Source organism: Gallus gallus, chromosome 6, assembly GCF_016699485.2.
Source record: "Gallus gallus isolate bGalGal1 chromosome 6, bGalGal1.mat.broiler.GRCg7b, whole genome shotgun sequence".
Lineage (NCBI taxonomy): Eukaryota > Metazoa > Chordata > Aves > Galliformes > Phasianidae > Gallus > Gallus gallus.
Window position 1 is genome coordinate 574,419 of NC_052537.1, and position 13,561 is coordinate 587,979.

At 52.3% G+C, this 13,561-nt stretch overlaps 2 protein-coding genes and 1 long non-coding RNA gene across 13 annotated transcripts in view; 2 read left to right on the top strand and 1 right to left on the bottom strand.

Moving 5' to 3' along the window:
* LOC121111076 (protein MANBAL-like) overlaps positions 1-13,561 on the bottom strand; it is a 614,289-nt gene that overhangs the window by 479,209 nt on the left and 121,519 nt on the right. The window lies entirely within an intron of this gene.
* On the top strand, positions 1,069-8,637 carry LOC101747507 (protein MANBAL-like). 10 transcript variants are annotated; one of them, XM_046943214.1, is made up of 9 exons: positions 1,702-1,733; positions 1,966-1,969; positions 3,066-3,114; positions 3,457-3,545; positions 5,458-5,554; positions 5,656-5,707; positions 5,903-5,984; positions 6,103-6,281; positions 6,710-8,637. In XM_046943214.1, the coding sequence occupies exons 7-9, from the start codon at positions 5,954-5,956 to the stop codon at positions 6,815-6,817; spliced, it is 318 nt and encodes a 105-aa protein (XP_046799170.1). In that variant the 5' UTR covers positions 1,702-1,733; positions 1,966-1,969; positions 3,066-3,114; positions 3,457-3,545; positions 5,458-5,554; positions 5,656-5,707; positions 5,903-5,953; the 3' UTR covers positions 6,818-8,637. The 10 variants fall into 10 exon arrangements, with proteins under 10 accessions (XP_046799172.1, XP_046799169.1, XP_046799170.1 ...); XM_046943216.1 differs by lacking the exons at positions 1,702-1,733; positions 1,966-1,969 and adding an exon at positions 1,069-1,106; XM_040702612.2 differs by lacking the exon at positions 3,457-3,545.
* LOC121113322 lies at positions 9,470-12,077 on the top strand. Its single transcript, XR_005860747.1, has 3 exons — positions 9,470-9,580; positions 10,178-10,259; positions 10,995-12,077. It is a non-coding gene; the product is annotated as an uncharacterized LOC121113322 (long non-coding RNA).

The window sequence follows — 13,561 nt, forward strand, 5'->3', positions numbered from 1 at the left end:
AAGAATGGAAATACTATACAGTGTTAGGTCTGAAAGATGCCTTTTTCTGCCTCCCTTTGGCTGCAGAACGTCAAAAATTGTTTGCATTTGAGTGGGAAAACCCGGATTCAGGAAGAAAAACTCAGTTAACCTGGACAGTGTTACCCCAGGGTTTTAAGAACAGCCCCAGCTTTTTTGGAATCAGCTAGCCAAGGAACTGGAGGAGTGTATGTATGTAGATGATGTCCTGGTTGCAACGGAGACCAAAGAGGAATGCTATCAATGGACAGTAAGGCTGCTCAATGCCTGGGGGCTAAGTGGATACAGATTATCACAGCAGCAGGCCCCGATAGTGCAGACCAAGTAACCTACTTAGGTTACATATTGTCAGGAAGGACAGCATGAAGCAATATGTAGAACTCTCAAGCCCCATTACGGCAAAGGACTTGTGGACTTAGGAGTGACAGAATGGTGCTGATTATGGATTCATAATTACGGACTATTAGTAGAACCATTATATCGTCTGCTGAGGAAAAATCCAGCAAAATTAACTTGGTGTGGAGAAGCTGAGAGAGCATTCTGGGAACTAAAGCAGAGATTGATGGAGACCCTTGCCCTGGGACTCCCAGATGTGACCAATGCACTTATTTTATTTTCACATGAAAAACAAGGAATAGCTATGAGCGTCCTGGTGCAGGAACTGGCGCCATACAGAAGGGCAGTCGCTCACTTCTCTAAGCAGCTGGATGAGGTAAGCATGGGCTGGCCTGCCTGCTTGAGAGCAGTAGCAGCAGTAATCCTAAAATACAGGAAGCATGAAAATTTACCGTGGGTCAAAGAATAACTGTGCTTGTATCACATACGGTTACCACAGTTTTAGAACAAAAAAGGCACCTCCCGATTCCTAGGATATCGGGCAATCCTGGTCGAACAGGATGATGTAGTTATTATGACAGCTAACACTGTAAATCCAGCTTCCTTCCTCAGGGGAAATACAACCGAACCCATAGCGCATGATTGTCTCCAGACAACTGAAGTGCACTCCAGCTGCCTGGACCTAAGGGACCAGCCCTTGAAGGACACAGAAGTGACCCGGTTCGTGGATGGGAACAGCTTTGTACAACAAGGTCAGCTCAAAGTCGGATATGCTGTTACCACTTATCAGGACATAATAGAAGCACAGCCTTTGCTAGCTGGGGCATCAGCACAGAAGGCAGAAATTACTGCTCTGATGAGAGCCCTTAAGCTGGCTAAAGGCAAAAGAGCTAATATCTGGTCTGATTCTGAGCATGCTTTTGGTGTTGTACACACTCGTGGGGCTACGTGGAAAGGAACAGGCTGTTAACAACTCGAGGGAAAGGAATCAGGCACACTCCTGAGATTCTGAAGTTGTTAGAAGTGTCTAAAAAGAGAAAGCATGAGAAACTGCAATAATACACTGCAGAAGTCATCAGAAAGGTAACACTGCACAAGAATGGAGAAATAATTTGGCAGATCAAGCAACCAAAAGGGGGGCAGGAGAGGAGAGGGGAGAGGGGAAAGAGGAAAGGGACGTTCCATGCCTCCGGAGCCATCCGAGAGGAGAGGAATCCGGCAGCCTGACACCCCCCCCCCCCCGCCCCCCTCCCAGGCCCCGGACCGCTCCTAGGCCGCCCTTAGCAACGTGACGCCGCAAGCGGTTGCTAGGGGCGGGACAGGAAGTGCTTCCTGCCGGCGGAGAGCACTTCCGGGGCAGCGCGGCATGGCGGCGGGAGGTGGTGAGCGGGGCCGGGCGGGGCGGGTTCTGTCCCGGGAACGGGGTCGGGCTTCAGTCCGGGGCGTCGAGGGGCTCTCGGGAGAGGAGCTCGCGGTGCTGCCGGTCACCGAGAGGCAGGTCCAGGCTCGCAGGCGGCCTGCGTGGCCTCGCGAGAGCTGGTGGGTAGCCGGAGCGCAAGCCGCGGGGCGAGCGGGGCGGCGCCCAGGCTGCGCCGCTGCTGCATTGGGCAGGGCGGTGGACAGCCCCCGTGCTCCGTCGTGTGGTGGGAATTCTCGTGCTTTGTCGCTCTTCGTTGGTACGTGGAGGGGAAGCTGGCGTCTCGCTTGCTCTCGTTGTGTTCTTTCCATCGTGGCGGGCCTTGGAGATGCTGTCGGGAAGCGCAGGGCTACGTCTGGAGGGGAGGTTTTGCTTTTGGCCTCGCTCTGTGGAGTGTTTGCTGAAGGCCCGGAGCGCGAACAGCACGAAGCTGTTAGGGTGCGGGGCCTGATCTTGCAGCAAGGATGGCGACAGCATCGTCTCGCCACATGTGGTGTTACCCGCAAAGCCTCGAGGCAGAGCCTGAGCGCCCCGCCCCCCCCCCCCCCCCCCCCCCCCCTCCCCCCTTCGATTCTGTGGTGCGGCTCTGGCTGGGCTGTGCTGTGCTGTGCAGCAGGAAGGTATCCTGTTGTTTGCCGGTATCTCACTCAACTGTAAAATCCTGATAGTGACATGGCACAGTTAAGAAATAGTCGGAGTCAGCATGTGAGGTGCTATCCTTCAGAGGCAATATCTACAGTGCCAGCAAGTGCTGCTGGGCACGGGGGCAGCTTCCTCTCAGGGAAGGATGTGCAAGTGTAAAGCTGTGAATACAGGGTAGGGATGCTGCCTTCAAGTAAGGGCAGAGGGCGGTTGTGCCTGATGCCAAGCCGTGACTCCCTGGTGTGCTTTGGTCCTTGTAATGCTGAACTGCAGCCAGCTGGTTTGCCTAAAGTTTAGGCTGTGAACTGAAGCAGGTTTGGGAGCCTTTTTCGAGTGGGGACATTTTTTGTTGCTTTAGTTGAGTGATATGAGCAGAAGGAGTGGCGCTCATGCAGAATGCAGGCGCGGTGTGCTGTGCCATCTGTGAGCTTGTGGCAGAGGCAGGTGGTGAAAGTGGCCATGGCTGCTGCTTGGCAGCCTACGTGAGAGCTGTCAGTGCTGGTCACGTGGCTGGGATTGGTCGTGCCTGAAACAGAAGTAAAGTGGGAAAAAAGAAGGGTGACTTGCGGGCTGTGAGGAGGGGGATTTTGTGTTTTCATGGAGTACAAATCCGTTCCCTTTTCTGATGTGGTTTTGTGCGTTGGTGTTTCAGGTGTCTGAAAGAGGACTTCCCATTGGAATTTGTACCGAGAAAACCCCAGGTGAGGAATGGAGCAACATGCCTTGGTGCTCTGTTTGAGTGGGGGAGTGGGCAAGGATGAAGGTTTGTAAAGATGTACTTGCTCTGGATTTCACTGAGCGGGACGAGTCTGGGCTGAAGTTTTCTGTGATTCTGTTTGTTGCATTGGAACGGCTGCCTTAGTAGATTGGAGGGAGGGAGAGGGAGATTTTAAGACTGGAAGCAGTCTGGAGCGCATGGTGTTTTCTGCCTGCTTTGATGATGCTGCCTGCTTTGATGATGTCTTTGGGTCTGCAGTGACTGACATCCTTCCAGGTACCTGGGTGTCCTCTGAAAGTTGTGTCCTGCAATTCTTACCTACCAGGTCTTTGCCACCAAGGCTGGCTAAGATGCTTTGGCAAATACTAGAGATGTTATGTTGGGATTGTTGAGTGCAAGGGCTTTATAAGCAAGGTGAGTAACAAACAGCCTTGTTGAGGAGGGTTGTTCTCCATAACATATTTCCTCAGAGACTCTGAAAGTTTTGTTCAAAACTCAATTGAGCATTATAGTGTAGGTAATGATAGAATCACAAGGTTGGAAGGGGCCTGCAAGATCATCTAGTCCAACCGTCCTCCCATCACCGTTGCTACCACAAGCTACTAAACCGTATCTCATAGCTCCTCATCCAGATGCCTCTTGAACACTACCAGGGACGGCGACTCCACCACCTCCCTGGGCAGGCCATTCCAGTGCCTGACCACTCTCTGAGAGAAAAAGTTTTTCCTTGTGTCTAATCTAAATCTCCTCTGGGGCAGCTTGTGGCAAAGGTCCTGTTTGTTGCCTGGGAGAAGAGGCCAAACCCCTCCTCCTCACAGCTTCCCTTCAGGAAGCTGTAGAGTGCAGTGAGGTCTCCTCTGAACCTCCTCTTCTCCAGACTGAACAATCCCAGCTCCCTCAGCTGCTCCTCATAAGACTTGTGCTCCAGACCCCTCATCAGTTTTGTTGCCCTTCTCTGGACACGTTCCAAGGCCTCAATGTCTTTCTTGTATTGAGGGGCCCAAAACCGAACGCACTACTCGAGGTGCGACCTCACCAGTGCTGAGTACAGGGGGACGATTACCTCCCTGCTCCTGCTGGTCACACTATTTCTAATGCAGGCCAGGATGGCATTGGCCCTCTTGGGGGGCTAATGTTTGAATCCCCAAACCTTAGATGCAGGAAGAGGTGCTAGATGCTGACATGGTAGCCAGGGCTTCTGTCTCCCAGGAAGCAGGTGTAGTCAGGTCTGCTTTGGAGCCTGCTGTTCTTTGCGCTGACCTCGGGAGATCCCTCAGTATGCTGTTGTGTGCCACATGCACCAGCCCCAAAAGGGGATTCCCCTGTGGAAGGAGGGAGAGGGTGAAGGAGGTTGAGGGCCCTTTTCTCGGGGATGGCTCTTCTGTGCCCTCTTGCTTGCTGGAGGGGGAAGCACAGGGAACAGCTTTTACCTCCCATCCCGTTCTCTGTCCTCCAGCCCTCTCCTCATCCTATGCAGAACACCACTCTCAGCAGCGCAGTTGCCATTGCAGATCCTTCCCCATGTCACAGCTGTCACCATGGTCCCTGTTGCCCCACCCAGCGCAACTGCCTCTGAGAGTGCTGGGCTGGTGACAGCCATGTCCAGTACAAAAAGAGCGAGAGCTGGGGATAGCCCTATTTTAAATGGGAAGAGGGAGCTGGGGGCCCCAGAGTCAAAGAGGAGGAGGGGGGCCCGCCATGAACATCAAGCGGAGGATGAGGAAGAGTGTATGATACTGTTGCACCCAGACCACCACTGTGACCAACCATGTGGAGCCCATGGAAGTGGATCCACCTCCAGATGATGCTGAGCCCATGGAGGTGGATCCGCCTGCGGCACAGCTGGCCTGGCACCACACCATCGTGCCGGGCCCCACAGCTCCACCATCGCTGGTCCAGGCACTCGGCTCCTTACCTGCTGTGCAGCCCCCACCCCCAGCGTTAGCTGGGTGGCACTGCTTACCACCTGCTCCTCCTCCACCTTGTTGCTCCTCTGGAGCCGAGTTCTGCGGGCCCCTAGTTCCATCTCCCCCCTGTAGGTGTTAGGTCCCCGTCCCTGGTTTTGTTGTTGATATTAGTGTTTAGTTTTAGTGTTAGGAATTATTACTGTTCATATTTTAGTGTTAGGCATAGGTTACTCTTGGTATTTTAGCATTCGGCATAGATTGCTACTATCAACTGAATGTAAACACTGCTCATTTGGTAAGCACACACCTGCTTTATGAGTGCAGTTGAGTACAAATGAGTACAACTGCCATGAGAACGTTTGATGTTTGATGACATCTCCGATTATTTGAATTTCTGCCTTGTGACTTTTCCGCTGCAGAATATCGAGGAACAGAGCCTGAGTGGCTGAGAAATTGAGTTGGGACTCAGGAGAACAATTTGTGACTGTCACAAACTTCCTGTGTGGCCATTGCAGGGTAGGTGTAACTTACTGTAGCCATGCGTTAACACAGTGTTGTTCAAACACAGCTCATGGCACTGTCTGCAACAGATCCGCTTTCTGTGTGCTTTATTTCAGCAGTTGGTGTCGTACAGCACAGCAGCAGCACGGCCGTGAATACATACACAAGGTACATGAAAACGTATAACGTGAACTTGAATATTGTTAAGATTATTGTTGTTAATTATTAGTGTTAATAAAACAGTCATTGTGAATGTGTGATCAACTTGGGGGCTAAGTTTATTCTTGCCTGTTAAGCTTTTCCCTTATTTTATGTCCACCTGTCCTATTTTTCTCACCTTCCCCTCACCTCCATGTGTACCAGTACTCAAGTTTGAGGACCCTTTTCTTCGGCAGGCGATAAAAGACAACGCAAATGCAAGTTTCATGTCCCTCTCTGTTATTAGGTCAGTAGGTCAAGGATATCTTCAGAATACCTCTCAAAGTTAGCCTGTAAATTTTTGCCAGCAGAAAGTAAGAGCAGAGTGCACAATAGAAGTAGTGACTCTTTTTTCACTGTTGTAGAAGCCGCTCTCCTTGAGAACGTCTGCACTATGGCTGCTGAACGGCATTACTCCCCACCGGAGATCTCTGAGCCCACGCTGATGGAGACTGTGCTGCACCACGGACTCTTCTTTGGAGCCATTTTCCAGCTTCTCTGTGTGTTAGCCATTATCCTGCCAGTTTCCCAGTCCCGTAAGACAGTAAGTTGTGCTCTCTGATCTTGATACACGTGCACAGAAAATAGGATGGGAGGGAACAATTTGTAGCTGTTGCCTATGGCAGCGTGCCCTGGCATTGGTGACAGTGCTGTAGTTTGTTCTGTCCTTCCTTCTGTGCACGTGCTGTTCCCGATGGCACGCAAGAAGCCTTTAGGTCCAAGCTCACCTTGTCATCCCGCTGCTGATGTGCCCTATTAACCACCAGGCAGAGTGTCTCCCTCTGCTGGGACTGCCTTGCAGGAAACGACTTTAGATTTCTGGGAACGAGATAGAGATGGAGTTTCTAGTTTGCCTTAATGTCAGGAAGGCGGTTTCCAGTTCTGGCAGCCAAACCTGCGCTCCCTAAACGAGCTGTGAACCAGTTGTTACCTGAAAAAGTTTCCTGACTATTTCTGAATTGATTCCTGTAGGACTCGGATGGTTCTGGGACTAAGACCTGGGAGGCGGTGAAGAAACCAAAGGCAAGTGCTGCGCAGCTAAGTAAGAAACCCAAGAAGGAAAGCAAAAAGAAACGATAAGGGCTTGACCGACAAGCCTCAAAAGACAGAAGAATCACCTGTAATGCTTCCTCAGAGATTGTACCAAAGGCATCCGAGTATGTCGTCTGGTTTTCTGGCATTGCCATGCTTTACCTTTCGCAGACAATGGAGAGGAACTGAGGAAACTGGAAGGGAAGGGCTTCTGATGTGTTACAAGCAAAGAGTCATAAGCAGGACTTTATGTGATGTGATTCGTGGGTCAGTCCCCATCCAGTGTAGTATGAGACTGAAATAAGGCTAGACAGGACTGGAGAGTGGGAGGTGGTGACGTAGCCACAGAGTAAGGCATCTTAAGCTTCTTGATGCCAGCTCACATCTTGGTTTTTTAGACCACAAATGAGTCAGTGGGAGGAGAACCTGCTGTGTGAGGTGCCTCAGGGCTCAGAGCGGCTTTGAAGGAAAGGCTTCTGTGGCAGGGCTGCAAGTCTGCCATCTTTTTGCATACGTAGACTGCCATCCTCCATTGACAAAGGCATTGTGAGCCCAGGTATGGCAGTAGTGCTGTTAGGTTTCTGGTAGAGAACAGACGCAGAACAGCACATTTGCTGAAACCATCAGTTTGCTGCTCTCCCTTGCTGTTGGTGGAAATGACGAGTGGACAGCACAAGGAAAGCAGAACAAAGCATGTGAGACAAAAGCACTCTGAAGTTGCTTGGACATCTCAGGACAAAGAAACATGACAAAAATTTCCCATGCAAACAACACAAACTGGTATCGTTGTTGAGTTTCCATGGGTGAGGATGGTAGTTGTTTTATCTAACTCTGTCCTTCTGCAGGTTCCCTAAAGGTGGGCTCTGTTGCATTCTTCTAACAGAGGCACAACTACTGAAAGAGTAATGCACGCATTACCCAAAATACAGGAGTGCTTCCACAGCCAAAAACTGGTTGCCATGAGCCCTGTGTGGTTGTTACCTCGGAGCAGCAGGCTGCTTCTTTCTCTGACTGAACGAGACTGAATGAGTCATTGCTAACTGGAAATCCTGGATGCTGGGGTTTCATTTTGGGGGGGGGTGTGAATTGAGGAAAGCAGATTAGGCTAAAAGTTATGTGCCTTCATGAGGTGTTGAATCGGCAGCTGCAGATCTGACCTTGCTAAGCCAGGTTCTCACTGCTGATAACAGATGCTTTTCTACGGACTTGGACAGTTAGTGCAGACAGCGGGTGTCCTGTCTTTGCACGTAACATCGTTAGCTCCCCTATCTCTGGAATGCAAGGTAGCAGGCTCAAACAGTAAAACCACAAATTAACAAAGAAGCGGCGGATTGGTGAACAGAGTTGTGGCTGATGAGACGACCAATCAGAGCCACCCATCGTAACCCAAGCCCAAGAAAATAGCACCATGACCTTCATCAGAAAGACCACCGAGAGACACGCGTGTGTAAAAGAGCTGAGACTTGGGGCGGGGGCGGGGGGGGGGGTTGTCAGTCATTTTGGGGACTCATTGTAATAACCCAACCTTTTCTTGGACATCTAATGCATATGTAAGCAGCTTGGTCTTTAAGTATGTGCCTTTCTTGCCCTCCGGCATGCAGGCTAGGTGGGCATATCCCCCGCTGCATCTGGCGTGTGCGCAGCGCTGATTAGACATACCTGCTTTATAACTACTCAGAGGTGGGATTGTGCTGTATTTGCAGTTGGTTCCGAACGGCTCGATACCTGTTTTGAAATGTTGATTAGCTGAACTTACGGTATGCCTTTAGTAATTACCGTATTCCACATTTTATTTTCTGTTGAAATATATACTAAATACAAGCAAAATATTTTTGTTTAAAATAAAAACAAGAATAACTTTTTAAAAATGGTGCTGCCTCTTTCAATAGGTAGTGAAAACGTCCCTAGCTTTGGGCTGGTAATTGCAGGGTGATGAACTCGTCGGCTTCATGTCTCTCCCTTGAAATTCAGCTGCTTTTCGCACGTTTCCCTGTTGGTCTTCCCAACTCGTGGCCTTTCAGCCAGACTGTAACTGCTAGTGACAGGCTGTGATCATCCCCTTGCTCTACAAGGACTGATAGGAAAAAAAAAAAAAAAAGGAGAGGAAGCAGAGCGGGAGGAAGAAAGGTGTCCCTGCACTCAGCCCCTTGATCTTGTCTGTCTTCCCTGATGGCTTTTCAGCCTCCCAGTGTACTGATGGTTGCTGTTTGCCCTTGTCTAAAGAGCCCAACTTTGGGCAGGGAGCCTCTGCAAACTGCTGGGAAGCAGCAGGAAATTCTGTCAGCGGTTCCTCGGGAAGCTCCTTTGGAAGCCCTGGCCGTGCTCCTTGTGCTTTCTCCCATCGAATACCCTTCTCTTCCAGGCAGTGTTAGCAGGACCTGTGGATGAGCTCCTGTCTCTGGGGTAAGAACACTTTCTTGCCATGCACCTGGCTCTGTAGCATGGCCTCAGCTGGCTGTGTGCTCTTTGCATTCCTTTGCCTCGTGCCTAGGGCTCCAACCTTTCCCATCTGTACCCATGATGGTGGAAGGGAGTCCTTGGCAAACCGAAGGAACAAAAGGGGCTGGGGGATAAGGAAGGGTACAAGCCCCATAACCCTTCACCTCACGGCATTTGAGCTCCGACCTGCAGGGTGGACGCTGAACGAGACCTGCTTTCCCTTTGCCTTCAGGATCTCACTGGTTTTGCTCAAGCAGAAAAAGGCAGGAGCTGAACGTGAATATTACTCAGATGTCTGCCGGGAAGGAGAGCATTCTACAAGCAGTGGGTGATGTCCTCAGCAACAACGGGATCCAGGAGGAGAAGAGAGGGGTAATGGTGCTGCTCCCTCCTGCTTCCTCTTGGCTCCTTCCAGAGACAGCTCTGTGCTCTGGCTACCCGCCCCACACCTGGCTCTCAGGGCTCAACCTCTCTTGTGTCTTGGAGCTGCTCTGCTCCCCTCACTGTGAGCTGCAGCCGGTGCTAGCTGCATGGTACAGCTGGGATCAGGGTGCTCTGTACAGCGCTGTGAATTCCCCCTGGGCTGGGCCCCAGCCGGGCACCTGCTGGGTTTGGCTTGGACGTTGTCCCTTCCAAGAGACTTGCAGGTCAGGCTTAGCTGGAAGGGCCATTCTCCAGGCCTGCTGCAGCTGGACCACTAGAGGGCCTGGCATGATCCTACTGCCTGTCCAGGCTGTTCTGGAGTGGGCAGAAGGATGGCAACAAGGGGAACAGGCAGGACCCAAAGACGGTCGTTGCTGTGTCTCTGGAGTCCAGTGGCTCATCAGGGCATATTTTCGGGAAGATCTTGCCAGATTTCTGGACGGACATGGAGTCTTTCCTTCGCTCTCTGCTAGGACTCCCTGGTCACACTGATCTCCTCTTGTGTTTGTGCTCACTGCTCTCTCTCCATTCCCAATTTGTTGCTAGGAAATTCTGCAGCTGACAAGAGATGCAATCAAGGTGATTGAAAACTACATCTGGATGCTCGATTGGGCTCTGAAAACCACAGGTAGACAGACAGCTTCACTACCCTCAGCTTTGTGTCTGGTACTCCCCAGAGCCTGCCAAGCTCTGCTTTCTGTCGGAGAAATATCTGAAGGAGTTTTAGAATGGCTTAAGTCCTTTGGCCCAGCTGCATTGCTCAGCCCACACTCTTCCCCACATTATTGCCACCTGCCATTACTGGGAGCTGTACCCTCCCATCAGGAGGGGACTGAGCTGGGCCCAGCTGCTGCCACCTGCCCGCATCTCTTGGTGGCAGTTTGCTGAGGAACTTGGTCCTTGGCAGCCCTGCTGGCAGCCCTCATTTCTGAGGGACTCATTCCAGAGTGGCAGGGTAGTGGGAGCTGTGTGGGTCTGCCGGTCTGCAGAAGCTGTGGGAGACATTTCCCAGCCCCAGCCCTGGCCTGCTTAGCCAGAGCAGCCTGAAGAAGGGCCAGGGCTGAACTGGTCTTTGCAGCTCCAGCACAGTGTTGGGAGGGTGATGAGCTGACAGATGCTGGGGAGGGCTGCCCTGCTGGCTCTGGGCAAGCAGAGAAAGGTGCTTGACTCCAAATGTTTTGTCAAAACCGTTTGATATTCCCCTCCTGTCCCTTGACTAGTGTTCATTTACGAGGAGAATGGCAGCCCATAGAGAAAGCAAACTCTGTGCTCCTTGCCACAGGAACAGCCAGCTCTGTTGGCTCTTTGCCTCGCTGCTGATGGACGTGTCTTTCTCATTGCTGCCTGACATTTCTCCTGGCAGCTGCTGGGCTTTCCAAGGATCTCAGGGCCATGTGGTCATCCGGCTGCCAGAGAAAATCCAGCCCAGAGCTTTCACCATCTGGCACATCTCCAGGGCAGTCTCTCCGTGTGGGGAAGTCAGCAGCGCCCCCGAAGAGTTTGCTGTCTCAGTAAGTCTCTGCCTGCTTCTTCTTCTGGAGGGACCCCGGGCCCGAGGAAGAGCTTTGCCAGAGATGTCCTTCTGGTGGTGAGATCTCCCAGAGACCTGTGGTGGGCTGCTGCAGAGCACTGCATCCTGCCAAAGGGCATGGAGATGCTCGGGGTGGTTACACCTTGCGTTTCTTCTGGATCGTGGACAGGAGCCTCAGCATGCTCACCCAGCATGCTCAGGGTGTCAGGAACTAAGAGCCAAATGCCACACGGAGCAGCAGCCCTGGTGTCCATCAGAGCTGCCTCTCACTGCCCAGTGAGTGCTCCCTCTCTGCTGCCTTTGAGTCGTGGCTGCTGCTTCCCTGGAGCTATAGCTGTGGGCAGCAGCGGCCCGCTTTGGAGAGTGCTGCTCTCCTTAGAGTTCTACAATGTCCTCTTGTGTCCAGCTGCCCTGGACAAGCCTCTCAGGTTCCCTGAGAAGGGCAAGGGAGCATTTCTGTGTGCTCAGGGAGGGACAGATGAGAAGGAACAAGCCTTGCCCTCCGGCTGCCATGCTCAGGACCTGCAGCCAGCACCCAGGTGGGGCTCTGCCTCCCTCCTCGCCTGCCCCCTCCTGTGATGTCACCGCTGATGCACTTGGTGACCTCATGGTGCTGCTGGCCAGCACGTCTCCTGAAGGCCAGCCGGGTGCTGCAGAGGCAGTGACCCCGCACCACCACTCCAGCTACCTTCCCTCGGCCCCCCCTTCCCCTGCCCCCCTGCCCTGTCCAGTTCCTGCTGGGATGAGCAGTCTGGGGATGCGCTTCCTGTCCCAGACAGCCTCCTCCAGCTGCCGGCCAGTCAGGCTTCTGTGACAGGAGAGTCCCCACCATCAGCACCACAATTTCTGTTGCCTTTCCTGCTGCTCCTTATCTTCTCCTTTGGCTCCTTGTCCCTCGGGACCACACATTCTACACTGAAATAAATCCCTTTAATCTCTTAAGCCTCTCCCCTTCCTTGTAGAATGTGTTACATTTGGAGCTTATGGTGTTTGTGCTTGAAGTCTGTGACAAAGTGGGTGCTGAGACTGCACTCCATGGTGTGAAGGAGACCTCACAGAGAAAAGGGGATGTTAAGTCCCTTATCCAGAGAGCGTCAGCGATGCCATCTCCTTTGCAACCTCTTCATGTGTGGTGAGAAGCATCTGGGTCTCCCTCATCTGTGGGGTCTCCAGCATCCTCAAGGTCTCTCCAGTGGGTGTTTTCCCATGAGAAACGAGGCCTGAAAGAAACTTCCTGCAGGCAAGAAACACGTAGGGCCTTCCTTTCTTGTGGATTAGGCAATGTGTAATGCGGTTCAAGCTCGGGATGAAGCTCTTCCTGCACTGCAGGCATTTCTAAGGTCTCTACCTTGAGTACCTCTGGTACTTGACCAGGTTGGAGATGTGCTTGAAGCTCTTCCCACACTCGGGACATTTTCAGCACTTCTTCCACGAGTGCCGTCTCCTGCAAGTGAGGAGCTCTGCACTCTGCATAAAGCCCTTCTCACACTCAAGGCATTTGTAAGGCTTCTTGCCATGTGGACTCGTTAGCACACACATGTGCACGGCTTCTCCCCAGTGCAGACGTTCTGGCACCTCACGAAGGTCAAGCAGTTCCTGAAGCTCTTCCTACAGGCTGCACATTCACAGCATTTTGAACGTGGATCCACTGGTGTGCAGTGAGCTCCCAGTTCTGGACATCCCTCTTCCTGCAGTCAAGGCACTCAAAGAGGCTCTACCCTGTGTTGCTTCACTGGGGTCTGCCGAGGGTGGAGCTGCAGCTGAAGCTCTTCCCACACTCCTTGTAGACAGACTTTCTTCCTCCCTGGTGACTTCTCAATACAGCTGAGGCTTCCTTTGGGTCCTCACCTGCTGCCCCACGGCATATGGGTTTCTCTGAGGGTGAGAAGAGGTGACTTCCCCGGGCATCTCCCTGCACGCAGGCGTGGCCGAATTGTGCCACCCGGCAGAATGACCCACTTGCTGACATCCCATGGGTCTCCAGTATCTTTGCCATAACCTACTCTGGACCCTCCTTTGCATGCGCACTCAACACCGTGTCTCCAGTGTCTCCAGAAAGCAGTGTGGGTTATTCCCATGCAAGGAAGGGGGACCCTGATTTACTTTGGCCCCCGAGCTCTTCCTCTGCCTAAGGGATTTGTAGGGTTCATCACTGTGCAAAGTCACAGGCTTTGACCAGGCTGGGGCTCTGGCTGAAGGTCTTCCCACCCTTGGAGCACTGCAGCCTCTGTTGCCTGGGTGGACGTGCGGGTAGGTCATCAGGCAGGAACTGCTTGTGAAGGTTCTCACAAACCTGGGGCACTGTGATGGTCTGTCTCCTCTGTGGATGTGCTTGTGGAAGCTGAGTTTAGAACTGTTTATAAAGCCCTTCCCACACTCGGAGCACTTGTAGGGTCTCT